A 16713-nucleotide genomic window follows, 5' to 3' on the forward strand; every position below is an offset into this window, starting at 1 on the left:
TCACGCCAGGCTCCGGTTTGGCAGCCGATGTCTCATTCCCCAATCAGTCGAGCGGCATTATCTTTCCATCGGCTGCGTAACGCTGCTGCGTGGAAGCTGCCTGGCCTGTTGCTCCGCACGAAGCTCCGGGTCTTCTCGGCCGCAGTCATTGCCCTCCCTCCTCTCTGCTTGCGAAATGTGGGGCCCTTTAACATGAACATCTGCGCTTGTGTGAACGATTCAGGCTCGCCTGCCCTGCACGATCCACCTTGGGTGTAACCACACCGGATTGTGTGAGGAGATCATGGGACCTTTAAAGATTTGGACACGGTCCCATAATAATCAGTGAGCTCTGCCGGCAAGCCGTGGCTGTATTGGCCGGGTCATGTAGCCCGCATGCCCAGCCACCGCATGCCAAATCAGCTTCTGCCTGGCTGAAGAAGATCTAAAAAAAGTGGAATAGCCCACAGCATCGCGTTATCTCGATGGTACCTTGACCGGGTCAATAAAGCAGAGATGCAGGTCCTGTTGGAATTCCCGAGACCTCTGCTGTCGCGGACGGACAGATAATTTGGCGTCTGTGCAGGAGCCGCCGTGGCCTGAAACCACATCGGGGCTCCGCAAACCTTGCGTCATCACGGTGGCTAGGAGATGTTAACTACCTCGTCTGGCATGCAGGAGGTCGTGGGTTCGCTCCCGACCCTGACGCCTGCTTGTATATTTGGAGTTTGCGTCTCTCTCTCTCATCATCATCACGGTGGCTTGGAGATGTTAACTACCTCGCCTGGTGTGCAGGAGGTCGTGGGTTCGCTCCCGACCCTGACGCCTGCTTGTATATTTGGAGTTTACATGTTCTCCCCGTGGTCGCGTGGATTTTTCTCCGGGTCCTCCACATTTAGAGTATTTGGCTGCTATAAATGTCCACGTGACAAGCCACTTCGTTCAGCTATCATTTGTGGCCTGGTCACTTTTTAAGAAAAAAAAAAGAGGTATGAAGCTCAGTAGTGAGCCTTACCTGGCAAAATAAAAATAAAAGTCAGCTTAGTTGAGTGGAATTATCCTTGCCAGGACATTTTTTCTCCCCCGGCCATCACGCTGAGTAGGGAGATGCCCCGGAAAATGCTGCCCTGCCCCTAAAAAAAGCCGGGATTGTCCGGCCCCACCAGACTATTCCTTCCAATCCATGCGGTTAGGGCGGTCGTGGTGATCTCCCGTCGGGACAGTCTCTGACACACAGGATGATGGCCTTCGCTTTGGGAAGGCCATCATCCTCTGTCTCGTCTGGGAGACTCTGCACGTGCCGTGGCATCTCCTGAGCAAAGGAAGGGCGCGTCAGCAGCGGGGACAAGTGCTGTTAGCGAGCACCTATTAAGGCCATCGCGGCGTTAGGGGTTAGTGCGGGGAGGAGGGGGTTTGTCGGCTGTAGGAAGTATCCCCTAGCTGATTGTTTTGGAGGCGGCTTTGTAGGAAGCTGAAGGCAGATAAGGATTGAGAGATAGCATCGTGCTTTTGATCAATCACAAGCCTCCACTCTTCTCAGCCATCCCCTTCCGTTCCCCCACTAAGCCTCACCTCCCCGCGCAACACAAACCAGCAGCCCTACCCACCACCCCTACCCACCACCCCTACCCACCACCACCCCTACCCACCACCCCTACCCACCACCCCTACCCACCACCCCTACCCACCACCACCCCTACCCACCACCACCCCTACCCACCACACCTATAACACAACCACTACCCACCACCCCTACCCACCACCCCTACCCACCACCCCTACCCACCACCCCTACCCACCACCCCTACCCACCACCACCCCTACCCACCACCACCCCTACCCACCACACCTATAACACAACCACTACCCACCACCCCTACCCACCACCCCTATAACACAACCACTACCCACCACCCCTACCCACCACACCTATAACACAACCACTACCCACCACCCCTACCCACCACACCTATAACCCAACCACTACCCACCACCCCTACCCACCACCACCCCTACCCACCACTACCCCAACCCACCACCACCCCTACCCACAATGCCTACCCACCAGCCCTACCCACAATGCCTACCCACCACCCCTACCCACCACCCCTACGCACCACCACCCCTACCCACCACCCCTACGCACCACCACCCCTACCCACCGCCCCTACCCACAATGCCTACCCACCGCCCCTACCCATTACCACCCCTACCCACCACCACCCCTACCCACCACTACCCCCACCCACCACCACCCCTTACACAGACTCGTTGTGCGAGACAATTAATGTTCGTGAAAAAAAAATTCCCAAATTTTACACTTTTTAGGGAAATTTTTTTAATATGTAATTACCAATTGCTTAATGGTGGCAGACAATCATCTGACCCATAGGTGGCAGCCATCTCAAGCCAGAGGACGAGAGGACTCTAGCCGCCCCGATGCCACGCATATAAAGGATTTATAGTGAAAAACTTTGTTTTTACTGGTTAATTTTTTACCAGGTAAGGCCCACTGAGCTACTATAGTTCGTTTGACAGAGGCGACCTGCCATCTGTGGTGGCTAGGAGATGTTAACTACCTCGCCTGGTATACAGGAGGGTCGTGGGTTCGATCCCGACCCTGGCGCCTGCTGCTGTATATTTCGACTTTGCGTTTCTCTCTCTCTCTCATAACCACGGTGGCTATGATATGTTAACTGCCTCGCCTGGTATACAGGAGGTCGTGGGTTCCATCCCGACCCTGGCGCCTGCTGTATATTTGGACTGTGCGTGTCTCTCTCTCATCATAACCACGGTGGCTAGGGGATGTTAACTACCTCGCCTGGTATACAGGAGGTCGTGGGTTCGATCCCGACCCTGATGACACCTGCTGCTGTATATTTGGAGTTTTCGTGTCTCTCTCTCTCATCATCACCACGGTGGCTAGGAGATGTTAACTACCTCGCCTGGTATACAGGAAGTCGTGGGTTCGATCCCGACCCTGATGACGCCTTCTGCTGTATATTTGGAGTTTTCGTGTCTCTCTCTCTCTCTCTCCCCGTGGTCGCGTGGATGTTCTTCCGATTTCCCCCCGCAACAACCACGTGTTTAGAGTCTTCAACTGCTCTACATCTCCACGTGATGGCGATAATAAGCCCGCTTCGCTGATCTGCCATCATTCGTGATCGCCAGGTCGCATCTGAAAAAATTTGTTATGCATGGCCCTCACCACACACACATACAAACCCCCTCTCATCATCGCCTCCCCAAGCACACTTTAAAGTTTATATTTCTTGACGCTTTTTCCAACTAGCTGCGAGTGTGCAATAAAAAATGTACGTGTAACTTCTGTCCATCTAACTTGCTATACAAACACTAAACTCATCTTCATGGTTCTTTCGGTAAAGTCACGTAGAAGGGAAATAATAAAATAATAATAATACATATATATTATATTATTTTATCATCTTTTATTTTTTTATTTTTTTATTTCCCTTCTACGTGACTTTACCGAAAGAACCATGAAGATGAGTTTAGTGTTTGTATAGCAAGTTAGATGGACAGAAGTTACACGTACATTTTTTTATTGCACACTCGCAGATAGTTGGAAAAAGCGTCAAGAAATATACATTTTAAAGTGTGCTTGGGGAGGCGATGATGAGAGGGGGTTTGTATGTGTGTGTGGTGAGGGGGGGGGTAGCAATATAACAAAATAAAAAAAAAGTGATGTTTAATTCCATCTCATTTTATTTATTTTATTTTTTTCTCACAAAACCCCATCTCGGTTATAAATCCGAGTGGGTTGCCATGGGAACCTTCATTGTCCGGCAATGCTACTCTCGAAATGGTAAGCGTTGAGCCACGTCTCGTCTCCGTCTCTCTCTCTCGCTCTGCTCATTTCTCATTAATCTCTCTGCAGGGACCGGCAATCAGCGTTACCATTTTTTTTTAATACCGCCACACACATATATATAATATGTATAATAATATTATGAAAAAAAAAATTGGTCAAGGTTGGTACTGATTGCCGTGTGGGGGGGGGGGGGGGGGGGTGGTGGAAGGGGGGGGGGGGTGTTTCCTTGGGATAGAGGCAGGCTGTGGGAGCGGGTCTTGTCGGGAGGGATTACGAGGCCAAGGCGGGGGTGGTGCACGGGGGGGGGGGGGGGTGGAGGGGAGATCGAAAAACTCCACGTGGGTTGAGAGCCGTTGGGCAACCCACGGGATCAGTTCGGCAACCCACAAAATCTGCTGGGCAACCCACGGTATCTGTTGGGCAACCCACGGTATCTGCTGGGCAACCCACGGTATCTGTTGGGCAACACACGGTATCTGTTGGGCAACCCACGGTATCTGTTGGGCAACCCACGGTATCTGTTGGGCAACCCACGGTATCTGTTGGGCAACACACGGTATCTGTTGGGCAACCCACGGTATCTGCTGGGCAACCCACGGTATCTGTTGGGCAACACACGGTATCTGTTGGGCAACCCACGGTATCTGTTGGGCAACCCACGGTATCTGCTGGGTAACCCACGGTATCTGCTGGGCAACCCACGGTATCTGCTGGGCAACCAACGGTATCTGTTGGGCAACCCACGGTATCTGCTGGGCAACACACGGTATCTGTTGGGCAACCCACGGGATCTGTTTGGGCAACCCACGGGATCTGCTGGGCAACGAACGGTATCTGTTGGGCAACCCACGGTATCTGCTGGGCAACCCACGGTATCTGCTGGGCAACCCACGGTATCTGCTGGGCAACCCACGGTATCTGTTGGGCAACCCACGGTATCTGCTAGGCAACCCACGGTATCTGTTGGGCAACCCACGGTATCTGTTTGGCAACCCACGGTATCTGTTGGGTAACCCACGGTATCTGCTGGGCAACCCACGGTATCTGTTTGGCAACCCACGGTATCTGTTGGGTAACCCACGGGATCTGCTAGGCAACCCACGGTATCTGTTTGGCAACCCACGGTATCTGTTGGGCAACCCACGGTATCTGTTGGGCAACCCACGGTATCTGTTGGGCAACACACGGTATCTGCTGGGCAACCCACGGTATCTGCTGGGCAACCCACGGTATCTGTTGGGCAACACACAGTATCTGTTGGGTAACCCACGGGATCTGCTGGGCAACCCACGGTATCTGTTGGGCAACCCACGGGATCTGCTGGGCAACCCACGGGATCTGCTGGGCAACCCACGGGATCTGTTGGGCAACCCACGGTATCTGCTGGGCAACCCACGGGATCTGCTGGGCAACCCACGGGATCTGCTGGGCAACCCACGGTATCTGCTAGGCAACCCACGGTATCTGTTGGGCAACCCACGGTATCTGCTGGGCAACCCACAGGATCTGTTGGGCAACCCACGGTATCTGCTGGGCAACCCACGGGATCTGCTGGGCAACCCACGGAATCTGTTGGGCAACCCACGGGATCTGATGGGCAACCCACGGTATCTGTTGGGCAACCCACGGGATCTGCTGGGCAACCCACGGGATCTGCTGGGCAACCCACGGAATCTGTTGGGCAACCCACGGTATCTGCTGGACAACCCACGGAATCCGCTCGTTAACCCACAGAATCTGTTGGGCAACCCACGGTATCCGCCCGGCAACCCACGGTATCTGCTGGGCAATCCATGGAATCTGTTGGGCATCCCACGGTATCTGCTCGATAACCCACAGAATCTGTTGGGCAACCCACGGAATCTGCTGGGCAACCCACGGTATCTGCTGGGCAACCCACGGTATCTGCTGGGCAACCCACGGAATCTGTTGAGCATCCCACGGTATCTGCTCGATAACCCACAGAATCTGTTGGGCAACCCACGGTATCTGCTGGGCAACCCACGGTATCTGCTGGGCAACCCACAGTATTTGCTGGGCAACCCACGGGTTCCGCCCGGCAACCCACGGCATCCCCTCGGCAACCCACGGCATCCCCTCGGCAACCCACGGCATCCCCTCGGCAACCCACGGCATCCCCTCGGCAACCCACGGGATCCCCACGGCAACCCACGGGATCCCCACGGCAACCCACGGGATCCCCTCGGCAACCCACGGCATCCCCTCGGCAACCCACGGGATCCCCACGGCAACCCACGGGATCCCCACGGCAACCCACGGGATCCCCTCGGCAACCCACGGGATCCCCTCGGCAACCCACGGCATCCGCCCGGCAACCCGTGGCCTTTCATCCACACGGGAATGTCCCACCGCAAGTGGCTGTCACAGAGCCACCTTCCGAAAGTCCAGCAGCATTTTCCCACTATCACCACCACCACCATCACCACCACCACCACCATCATCACCACCACCATCACCACCACCACCACCTCTGCCGCAGGAGACTAATGTTCTCCGCGTGACAGCCAATCCGATATTTCACGTCTCCGAGGAGCTGGAATTTAGCCAATATGAGGACAGAACGGAAATCTAACGTGATGGGGGTTTGGCTGTCTGCGTTATGACCCCCCCCCCCTCCCTCTCCTCTCCCCCCGGCCCCCCACTCTATCGAGACTGAGAGAGCAGGAGAGATTTGGGAGCCCCACTACGAGCGGTGGCGAGGGAGCATGAAAAATGTGCCCAACAATCTCCGCATGCCCGTCGCGAAGCCAGATTACAGCCCAATTAGACCGCCCGTCAACGTCGGCCGCCGTGTGTCACAACGTGGAGAGGAGTGGGGAGGTGGGGGTGGGGGGCTAGTGGGGAAAGGCGGGGGGGGAGGGAGGTTAGTATCAGTAACCCCCCCCCCCATTCCCTGCACACCTCGCTTCAAACTAAAATCAACTCCATAACAGAGGGGGGGCGGGGGCGGTTGGGAGGTGGGGTTAGATGTTAGATCGTGTACATGTGAAGAGGAGTAAAGTGGGGACGTGACGTCAGGAGTGCCGTTCAGTGCGATGACGTCACGTCTCCTAGGGTACTTAAGGGAGACCCCGTGACGTAAGCGGGGTCACTGTGGGAACGGGTAGAGTAAGCGGGGTGAAGAGGGAACCAGGGGTAGAGAGAGGGATCGAGTGGTGAGTCTGGGGAGAAGCCGGTGGTAGTAGCCGTAGAGGTGCTTCTCTCTCCGCTCGGTGGAGTCGGCAGAGTCCACGATCCGACACGAGAGAGAGAGAGAGACCGGAGCTAGCCGGCAGGGACCCGGACTCAGAGTAGGAGCCCCCTAGCCCCTGGGAGTTGTGTACCCTGCTGTGTAATATTGTAACAGCTTTAATAAACCCTGGCGAAAGCCCTTAACTTACCTCTCTCTCCGAGTGAGTCCGTGGGAACTTCTCTACACATGTGTCGTCAAACTTGCCACCACCCGACACGAAGTTGGCTTTCGCGTCAAATATTATCTATAATAGAGGGGATGAGGGGGTGGGTTAAATCGTGTAAATATAAATGCGTCGTTAAACCCGCCACCACCACCTAACACAGCCAATCAGCAACGTTCTTCGCGTAAGCGAAACGTCGCGAATTTGTTACCAAGTTCCACGGCCACCGGTTGTGTGTGCAGGAGATTAAAACCCACCACGACATTTACAACTCGTGTAACCGCGACGTTTCGCCGGCGATGAAAAAAAAACAACAGCACCATCAGGCGGACAGCACAGAGTTGTGGAGAAATCCTCCGCCTTTGTCGGCCTTAAATTAAAAAAAAAATTAAATTCGGAGATGATTGTGGGCAAAGGCAGCTTCGTCTCAGTTGCCAGCCCATAAGTTGAATCTCTCTGGGCAATGACCTGAATCTCTCTGGGCAATGACCATCAGCGGTGCATGGAACGCTGCAGCCTCTCGCTTTTGGTTTTACAAACGTGCGCGTTTAGATGATTTGGAGTATTTGGGTTGCTGTGAATTGGCACGTGATTAGCACCTCCGATGAGCACGATTGGCTACGTACGGTGCGAAAGAAGTTCAACATGCATATGTACACACGATGGGCCACTTGTTTGAGCTATCATTTGTGCTAATAGCTCAGTGGGCTTTAAGTGATAAAATATAAAGTTTTTTTATTGCCGTATTTATTTAAATTATCTGTTTGCCTTTCTTATGAATTTGCATTATTTATTATAACGTTCTGACCCGCCCCTACTTGACATTTGTGAAAAAGAGCTTTGTAGCAGATTGGATTCCTCCAATAAATAAAAAAAAATATTTAATTTTTGGCTCCACACATTTGCAAATAACCACACGGTGGCCCTGCAAAGGAAACTAAAACTTCAATTCAACTATTTGTATTTTACCAGGCAAGGTCCCACTGAGCTACACAGCTCTCTTATTCAGAAGCGACCTGGCCACAAATGATAGCTCAACGAAGTGCCTCATTATCACGTGGTCATTTATCGCAGACGAATACTCTAAACGCATTTTTTTTAAAATAAAAACAACATCATCTTCGGGGCAATAGTCCTTCTCAAGGGCATTTCCCCCCACTCCGCCCTCACCTCCAAGAAAAAAATAATGTTTAGATGGTTGTTGATTGACATGAACCCATTTATTGAGAATTGTCATACATCATCATCATCATAAGCATCATTATCAGCAGCTAATTGGTCAATCCACTGCTAGATGAAAGCCTCCCGCGACAGAAGATTAATCAAACTGCCACGTTCGTTTATGTGAAAGATTCAGCGGCGTTTGGATGAACAGCCTTGGCTCTTCCGATTAGACCCAGAAGGTCGAAACCGTTCCAGTGTTTACCTGCTTAGACACTTGCACCTTTGATGAGTGCGTTTGGATACGAACGGTGCGAAAAAAGTTACACGTATATACATGCAGCTGCTGCATAATATTGGGTCTTGAAAGCCAATCAGAATCGGGTAACATGCTTATATTGGCTGAACGTTGGCCCCTACACTCGAATTCGATAACACACGCAGTTTAGAGACATCGTATTGATCTTCATCAGCAGTGGATAACCCATGATGATGATGATGAAACATGGAGAGATTCATGCTCCTCGGTATTGAGTTGATAAGAGAGACAGAGAAAGAGAGGAACATGCGGATTAGTGGACACGCGCGGGCTAGAGACATCCCCACCATCATCACAATGGTCTTGATCCAACAGTGGATAGACCATGGCGATGATAATTACACTGAGAGAGAGAGAGGGGAGCCACGTGGATTAGAGGACACACACGCGGGCTAGAGACATCACCACCATCATCGCCACACTGGTCTTCATCCAGCAGTTAACATACAATGGCGAAGATGATTACACTGAGAGAGAGAGGGGAGCCACGTGGATTAGAGGACACACACGCGGGCTAGAGACATCACCACCATCATCGCCACACTGGTCTTCATCCAGCAGTTAACATACAATGGCGATGATGATTACACTGAGAGAGAGAGGGGAGCCACGTGGATTAGAGGACACACACGCGGGCTAGAGACATCACCACCATCATCGCCACACTGGTCTTCATCCAGCAGTTAACATACAATGGCGAAGATGATTACACTGAGAGAGAAAGGAACCACACGTGGACTAGAGGACACAAACGCGGGCTAGAGACATCACCATCATCGCCACACTGGTCTTCATCCAGTAGTTAACATACAATAGCGATGATGATTACACTGAGAGAGAGAGAGGAGCCACACGTGGATTAGCGGACACACACGCGGGCTAGAGACAACACCACCATCATCGCCACACTGGTCTTCATCCAGCAGTTAACATACAATGGCGAAGACGATGATGATGATGATGATGATTGCTAGTGTAGTGTAATAGCGCCGGCTGGTGGCCATCGGCGGCAACAACTGTGTTGGACAGACAGCAGCACGCCGGTGGGGGCGTGTTGGCAGGACGGAGGAACTGGGGCAAGGGTCACAGCGGGCACCGTCTGGAGGCCCCTGGAACCTGCTGGCGGGTTCGAGAAGGGAGGCGCGGCCAGGGCGGAGCCAGGCGGCGCTGGGAGCATAAAAGGAGCGGAGAGCGAGGGGCTCGGGGCTGTCGGTGCTGGGAATGGACTCGCCTCGTCATCTCTGTCGTCTCGTCGCTGTTGTCGCCTCATCGCCCCTCGTCGCTAGACGCTGCGCTATGGGGGAGAGTTGTTGGCTGTCTCGGTTAGCGCCGTCGGTGTTGGACGCCTCGTGTTGTGTACAGGCTGGGCTGGGCTGCTGTGGAGAGTGGTTGGGTTAATAAAGAAGGCGCCTTCTACAATTGTCATCTCCGAAGTCACTGCACTGCACGTGCATACATCAGGATGACTGAAATCCTGTAGTGGATTTATCGTGGATGATGATGATGATGGTAATTCGCGTTGTCATAATAACCCGGCACAGTAACGTGGAGTGAGGATGTTGTACGTTTAAAGCAGCCCGGCTTGGGGAATGGAAAAATTACGACACACACACACACGGGAGGGGGTGGATGTGGGTTGTTTGTATGGTGGTTGTTGTTGTGTAAATGTGTGTGTGACTATGCAGTGGATTTGCTCTCATTGTCCAGACTTCGATAGGGCTAAGCAGCTTGGGAGGGAGGGAGGGAGATTAGTGGATGTAATGTTTTTTAACAACTTGCGGCCACAATTTTTATTTTAATTTAAATGTTTGCGCTCACACGAAATAATAAAATCGTGCACAGGAGGGTTGGGGCAGAAAAATAAGGGCACACAAATAATTAATAAACTCGCCTCTTCTACATATGGTTGGTATCCGATTTGTATATTTATTTACGTATGATTTAATATGAAATAAATTGTGATGAGTGTCTGGGTGCGCGCGAGGACGAAAAACACCGCTGGATCTTGCTTTTTTTGGTCTGTCCTCAAGAAATGAATAAATACAAATGTACATGTACACAAAACATTCTAATTGGTTCTGCTCATCGTGAAAATACATTTGTGAGGACATACATGGACGGGGGTGTTGGCCGGGTGAGTGAGGAATAAATAAATAAATAATACACTCTTTTTCTAAACTAAAATAAAAATAAAACCTATAGAATTGTCCTCTATGCAAATGTAAGATATACATATTTTAAATTATTTTATTTATATATATATTTATATTCTTCCGACCTCGTTCTAACTCCCGGTGATTGCTGGCAGAATTTGCACTTTGCAATCTCAGGACCGCACAAACAGCACCCCTCTCACCCCCTCCCTCTCCTCCCCCCCCTCCCTCCCTCCCTCCCTCCCACCCTTCCCCCTCCCTCCCCCCCTCCCTCCCTCCCCCTCCCACCCTTCCCCCCTACCTCCCTCCCCTTCCCCTCCCCCCTCCCTCCCCTTCCCCTCCCCCCTCCCTCCCCTTCCCCTCCCCCCTCCCTCCCGCCCCCCCCCTCCCTCCTCCCTCCCCCTCCCTCCCCTCCCCCCTCCCTTTTTTTTTAAACGATCAGACGAGAAAGATGCTGAGTCTTTCGGCACTTTACTTCGTTCATCATGTCGTTTGTTTGTATTTTTCTTTTAATCAAAGATTTAACGCGGGTTTCCAGTGTAACATTAGTCCCATCGTGTGTTACTGTGTTCATAGACACCGATAAAAACCACAAATCTCCCTCAAAAACCCATCATCAGATCCCCTGCTGCTGCGCTACCAGCACCATAGCGGCGAAGGCACCTCCCCTCCCTCCCCTCCCCTCCCCACCCCTCCCCTCCCCTCCCCTCCCCACCCCTCCCCACCCCTCCCCTCCCTCCCTCCCCTCCCTCCCCTCCCTCCCCTCCCCACCCCTCCCTCCCTCCCCTCCCTCCCTCCCTCCCTCCCTCCCCTCCCTCCCCTCCCTCCCCTCCCTCCCCTCCCTCCCCTCCCCACCCACCCCTCCCTCCCCTCCCCACCCCTCCCTCCCCTCCCCACCCCTCCCTCCCCTCCCCACCCCTCCCTCCCCTCCCCACCCCTCCCTCCCCTCCCCACCCCTCCCTCCCCTCCCCACCCCTCCCCTCCCCACCCCTCCCCTCCCCCCCTCCCCTCCCTCCCTCCCCTCCCTCCCCTCCCTCCCCTCCCTCCCCTCCCCACCCCTCCCTCCCTCCCCTCCCTCCCTCCCTCCCTCCCCTCCCTCCCCTCCCTCCCCTCCCCACCCACCCCTCCCTCCCCTCCCCACCCCTCCCTCCCCTCCCCACCCCTCCCTCCCCTCCCCACCCCTCCCTCCCCTCCCCACCCCTCCCTCCCCTCCCCACCCCTCCCTCCCCTCCCCACCCCTCCCTCCCCTCCCCACCCCTCCCTCCCTCCCTCCCTCCCTCTGCTCCCCTCCCCTCCCTCCCCTTTTTTTTACCATTCTTTTATTATGTTTCTTCTAAATCCGTCAGCAAGCTTGAACATTACAGTAAAAAAAAACATCAGCTGCAGTACACAGTAACTACTTACTGCAGACCTTGGCATAATAGGTGACCAAACACAGCACTGAGTAAACAACCAGCACACGGGGAAGGTTGGTACCCAAAACATGTAGTACCTAGGTAAGCAATGGCAGTGAACGCACCCTCATGGGGAGCCAACCCATCGCCCAGTAAGATACACCAGACTGCTAAGGATGGTCAAACAGTCAACAAAACTTACAAAAAAACCTGCAGAAAGTACTGCTCTCTCTTTTCCACATTAGGTCTACTCAGATTCTATTGTCCCCTGTGATATAAAATACTCCACTAATATACCAATTGCAACAGGAGACAACCGTGGCTCAAACTTGGGTTTACTAATTGGGTATGCCCCTGAGAACTGAGTCATCATTCAAGGATGTTGGCATCTAGGATCCCATCTTATGACTGGTTGGTTTAGATGCCTTTACTTTGAGTAAGTCCAGGCAAAGGCGGCAACTCCAGCCTTCCCCTGGGTACTCAGACATGGCAGGGCTGAAACAATACATGTGATAAACACGGTCGCAGTCATTGCAAAACAGCAGCTGGTCGTCATTCTCAGAGGCGCCGCAAATGTTGCAGCACTTGCATTCAATGCACTGCCAACGGTAAGTCTTGATGGCGGTGATCATGTTTGAAGTGTACTCCAAACAGGACGGGTGTGCAGAACGTCCACAGTCGGAGCAGGAAACCAATTCTTCCGGTTGTCCCGTCTTCTTCTTCTCCAAATCGCAGTAGTTGCTAGGGTTTGCCTGCCCATCAGGACCTTTGTTGGCTTTGAGGTCCTCCGAGCGGCGCATGACAGGTGTGGTGGGCCACGAGTCCTTGTCCTCGCCCTCCTCATCCACTAAGCGGCCGTGCGTGTAATGACAGCCCAGCCCAGGGCGGTTCTTGTACCGCTGTCTGCAAATGTCGCAAATGTCGCCTGCAAACGGCTTGCCTTTATCCTCCTGTGCTGCTGCTTCATTCTTCTTCCTGGTCCCCGCTGCTGCCTTGCCGGGGTCCTGTTTGGGCTCCTCCGTGCTCTTGGCTGCTCGCGTTTCCTGGGAGCCCTCGGCCCCCTCGCTAGGCGCGTCGTCGAGGTCTGAAGTGCGACCCTCTTCACTTGTGTCCTTCGCCATTTCGCAGATTGCGGTTTCCCCCGCTTCCATCTCAGGCTCCATATTTTCATCAGGCGTCCTGCGCTTGAGCTTGGTTCCTGCACGGGGCTTCTTCCCTCTGCGTGTCCCACTTCTAGGGGCATCTGGGATGGCGAAGATCTCGTCCTTGCCACCAGTGCTCTCCGCATCTCCCCCAGGCGTCGGTGCAATGTCCGACTCCAACTCTGGGAGATCTTTAAAGGGACTGACTTCATCCTCACTGGTCTCTGGAGACAATGAAGCCGAGTCCTCCGTAAATTTCCTCTTCAGAGGTCCGGCTGTCGATGACGGCTGGGTGGCTTGCTGAGCCTCGGTCTCCATGTCAGTAGCTGGGGTTGGAGCGGGGTCTACCGCCACCTCGTGTGATCTCCGTGGTGAGGGACCCTCTCCTGAGTCACTTGCTGGGTGTGCTTCCTTATCACCCTTTTCCACCGTTGTCTCGCTGGTAGATTGGGCATTTGCTGTCATCGGGCAGTGTTTTTTAACATGCCCCTCTGCTTTGCAAAGGTTGCATTTTAGCACGTCCTTGCAGTAAAACAGCCTGTGGGCCCTTCCTCCATTCATGACCACAAAGGAGCCCTCTTCAAGCTGCCCATTGGGCACCAGCATGTAGACCTGCCTTCTAAAAGACAAGACATGCCTCAAGGCAGGATTTTTGAGGCCCAGAGGCACACGCTGAAGGTTGGAAGTCAGCGTGCCCAACTTAGCCAGGTGATCTTGGATGTCTTTATCGGGAATGTAGGGGGGGACGTTGGATACGATCACGCGTACCGACGGTGATGACATTGGCTCCAAGGTAAGGTGCCAATCGCCAACCGTCAGCCCCTTCTCCATGGCGGCATTTGCCACCTTTTCAGACTCCATGAAGAAAACCACTCTTCCGCTCACCTTGGAGGCGTTACCTTATCGAGCCCCCTGGCACGATGGCGCGCAGCGCATCCACGTAAACTTCAATCGGAACATCGTGAGAAGCCGGGCAGCGGATCCCAGCCTCCCGTGGAGGCTCTGGGTGCTGCTGCTGCAGGCGCCTTGCAGACCCCAGAGACGGGCCTTGCGTAGGTGCGGTAGCTTTCGCGTACGTTGTTGCGGGTCGGGTGGACATCTTCACGTGTGTGAGATGTCACACACAACTACGAAAGCAAACCTCTCTACTTTCTAAAGTCAGGAAAAAATTACCAAAAAAAAGAAACGTACAAATGTATATAAAGATGGTCAAATCTGTGTTATGACCACCTTCTGCTAATTATTATTACTGCTGCCCACCCAAAGCTCCCCTGGAGAGAGTATAATTATTTTAAGTCCTTGGTTTTTTTTTTTTACAAGAGGAGGAAAAAAAACGAAAACGTAGGAAAAAAAGCACACCAACAAAAATAAAATAATGTAAACACGCTCGCAGCAATAAACAAGAGGGGATTCTAAAGGGGATGTCTGCGCTGCACCCACACCGGCCGGTGTGGTACAGTGCGAACACGGGTGTGAAACACGTGGGAGCACACCAGACAAAGGAACGAAAAAAGACACGAAAAACACGAAAAAGAATCACAAAACTCAAAGATTGCTAAAGGAACTCAAGATCGAGAAGAAAGCAAGGAAAAGCGTGATTATGAAATCAACTATCAAAATAAAAGTGGAGGATTGTGCGGAGAAAAACAAACACACCTTTCCACTGCAGTGAGCGCAGCCGCGCCCTGAACAGTGAAAACAACAGAAAAGAACAAAGAAAGGAAGATAAAGGAAGTCTAAATAAACAAACAAACTGATCACAAATGTGTATAAAGCAAGACACTTACTGTTGGTGAAAAGAAATCCCGAAAAAAGGGTGAGAAAAATAAAGTTTTTAGAGGTAAAGGCAGGAGCCCTGGGTGAACGCGTCTCCCCCCCTCCCCCCCTCCCCCCCTCCCCCCCTCCCCCCCTCCCCCCCTCCCCCCCTCCCCCCCTCCCCCCCTCCCCCCCTCCCCCCCCTCCCCCCCTCCCCCCCTCCCCCCCTCCCCCCCTCCCCCTCCCTCCCCCTCCCTCCCCCCTCCCCCTCCCTCCCCCCTCCCCCTCCCTCCCCCCTCCCCCTCCCTCCCCCCTCCCCCTCCCCCTCCCCCCTCCCCCTCCCCCTCCCCCCTCCCCCTCCCTCCCTCCCCCCTCCCCCTCTCCCCCTCCCCCCTCCCCCTCCCTCCCCCCTCCCCCTCCCTCCTCCCTCCCCCCTCCCCCTCCCTCCCCCCTCCCCCTCCCTCCTCCCTCCCCCCTCCCTCCCCCCTCCCCCTCCCTCCCCCCTCCCTCCCCCCTCCCCCTCCCTCCCCCCTCCCTCCCCCCTCCCTTCCTCCCTCCCCCCTCCCTCCCCTCTACCCCCTCCTTCCCACCCTCCCCCCCCTCCCTCCCCTCTTCCCCCTCCCTCCTTAGCTCCCCCCCCCCTTATTCGCCCCTCTCCCTCCCTCCCTCCCCCACCCACACCCCCCCCCCTCTCCAAATTGCAATTTGAAAATTGGTCGTGAAAAGTTTTGCGTAAAGGAAGCAATATCTTAAAAAATAAGCTGAAAATAAAAAAATAAATAAAAGATATCTAAAATAAATGCGCGCTTGGTAAACACGGCGCAGACAGCGCCCTACTTTATTTCACGCCAAGAGAAGGGTTTAACATTTTTTTAAACGTAATATTTTTACACAAATAAAGTCTATTCGAATGCACTTTCACGTGTTTGTGTGTGTTTGTGTGTGTTTGTGTCGTGATATACATTAATTATAAATGAACACGAGGTAGAGGCGCGGCCCTGCAATTGCCAATGTGTGTGCCATACACCCCCATCTGCCGACCGATGCATAAGCCAACAAATATATATTTTAAAAATCCAATCAGCACCAAAGGAGGTCGCTAAAATGTTTACCACTTAGTTTTCGAAGTCATTTGCAAATTTTAGTTTTTGTTGTTGTTGTCTGATGTAAGACGAAGGCCGGATCCGGCCATGGGAACGTGGAATGTCCACCAAGGGCCTCAGCGATGTCGCTGATGGGACATGTAGATGAAGGCTGCGTTGGCATTGTGACGTGAGGGTTTATAGACACACCCCACCCCCTACACTTGGAACTTGTTTATGGTTTAATACTGCCAATGTCAGCTCAGGTTACCGGCGAAGACGGGAGCCTTGGCACGCACATACGAACGAGACACGCGTGTCTGCGTGTGTGTGTTCTTGCCTGTGTGTGTGTGCTCGCTAACAGCACTTGCCCCGACAGTCTGTTACAGGCTATACGGGACATCTTTGACTTTGTGTGGGGAGCGGTAGTGTAGTGGTTAGCGCGCTGCGCTACGAAGCCGGCGACCTGAGTTCCATTCC

At 53.5% G+C, this 16713-nt stretch overlaps 1 protein-coding gene across 1 annotated transcript; it reads right to left on the bottom strand.

The window, feature by feature from the left end:
* Positions 1-12182: 12182 nt before the first annotated feature.
* LOC144734521 (uncharacterized) lies at positions 12183-15258 on the bottom strand. The gene has a single exon (XM_078616757.1). It carries the CDS (start codon positions 14255-14257, stop codon positions 12644-12646), a length of 1614 nt encoding a protein of 537 aa, XP_078472883.1. The 5' UTR covers positions 14258-15258; the 3' UTR covers positions 12183-12643.
* Between the last annotated feature and the right edge of the window lie 1455 nt (positions 15259-16713).

The sequence above is a fragment of the Lampetra planeri genome, chromosome 51 (assembly GCF_965212315.1).
Source record: "Lampetra planeri chromosome 51, kcLamPlan1.2.h2, whole genome shotgun sequence".
Lineage (NCBI taxonomy): Eukaryota > Metazoa > Chordata > Hyperoartia > Petromyzontiformes > Petromyzontidae > Lampetra > Lampetra planeri.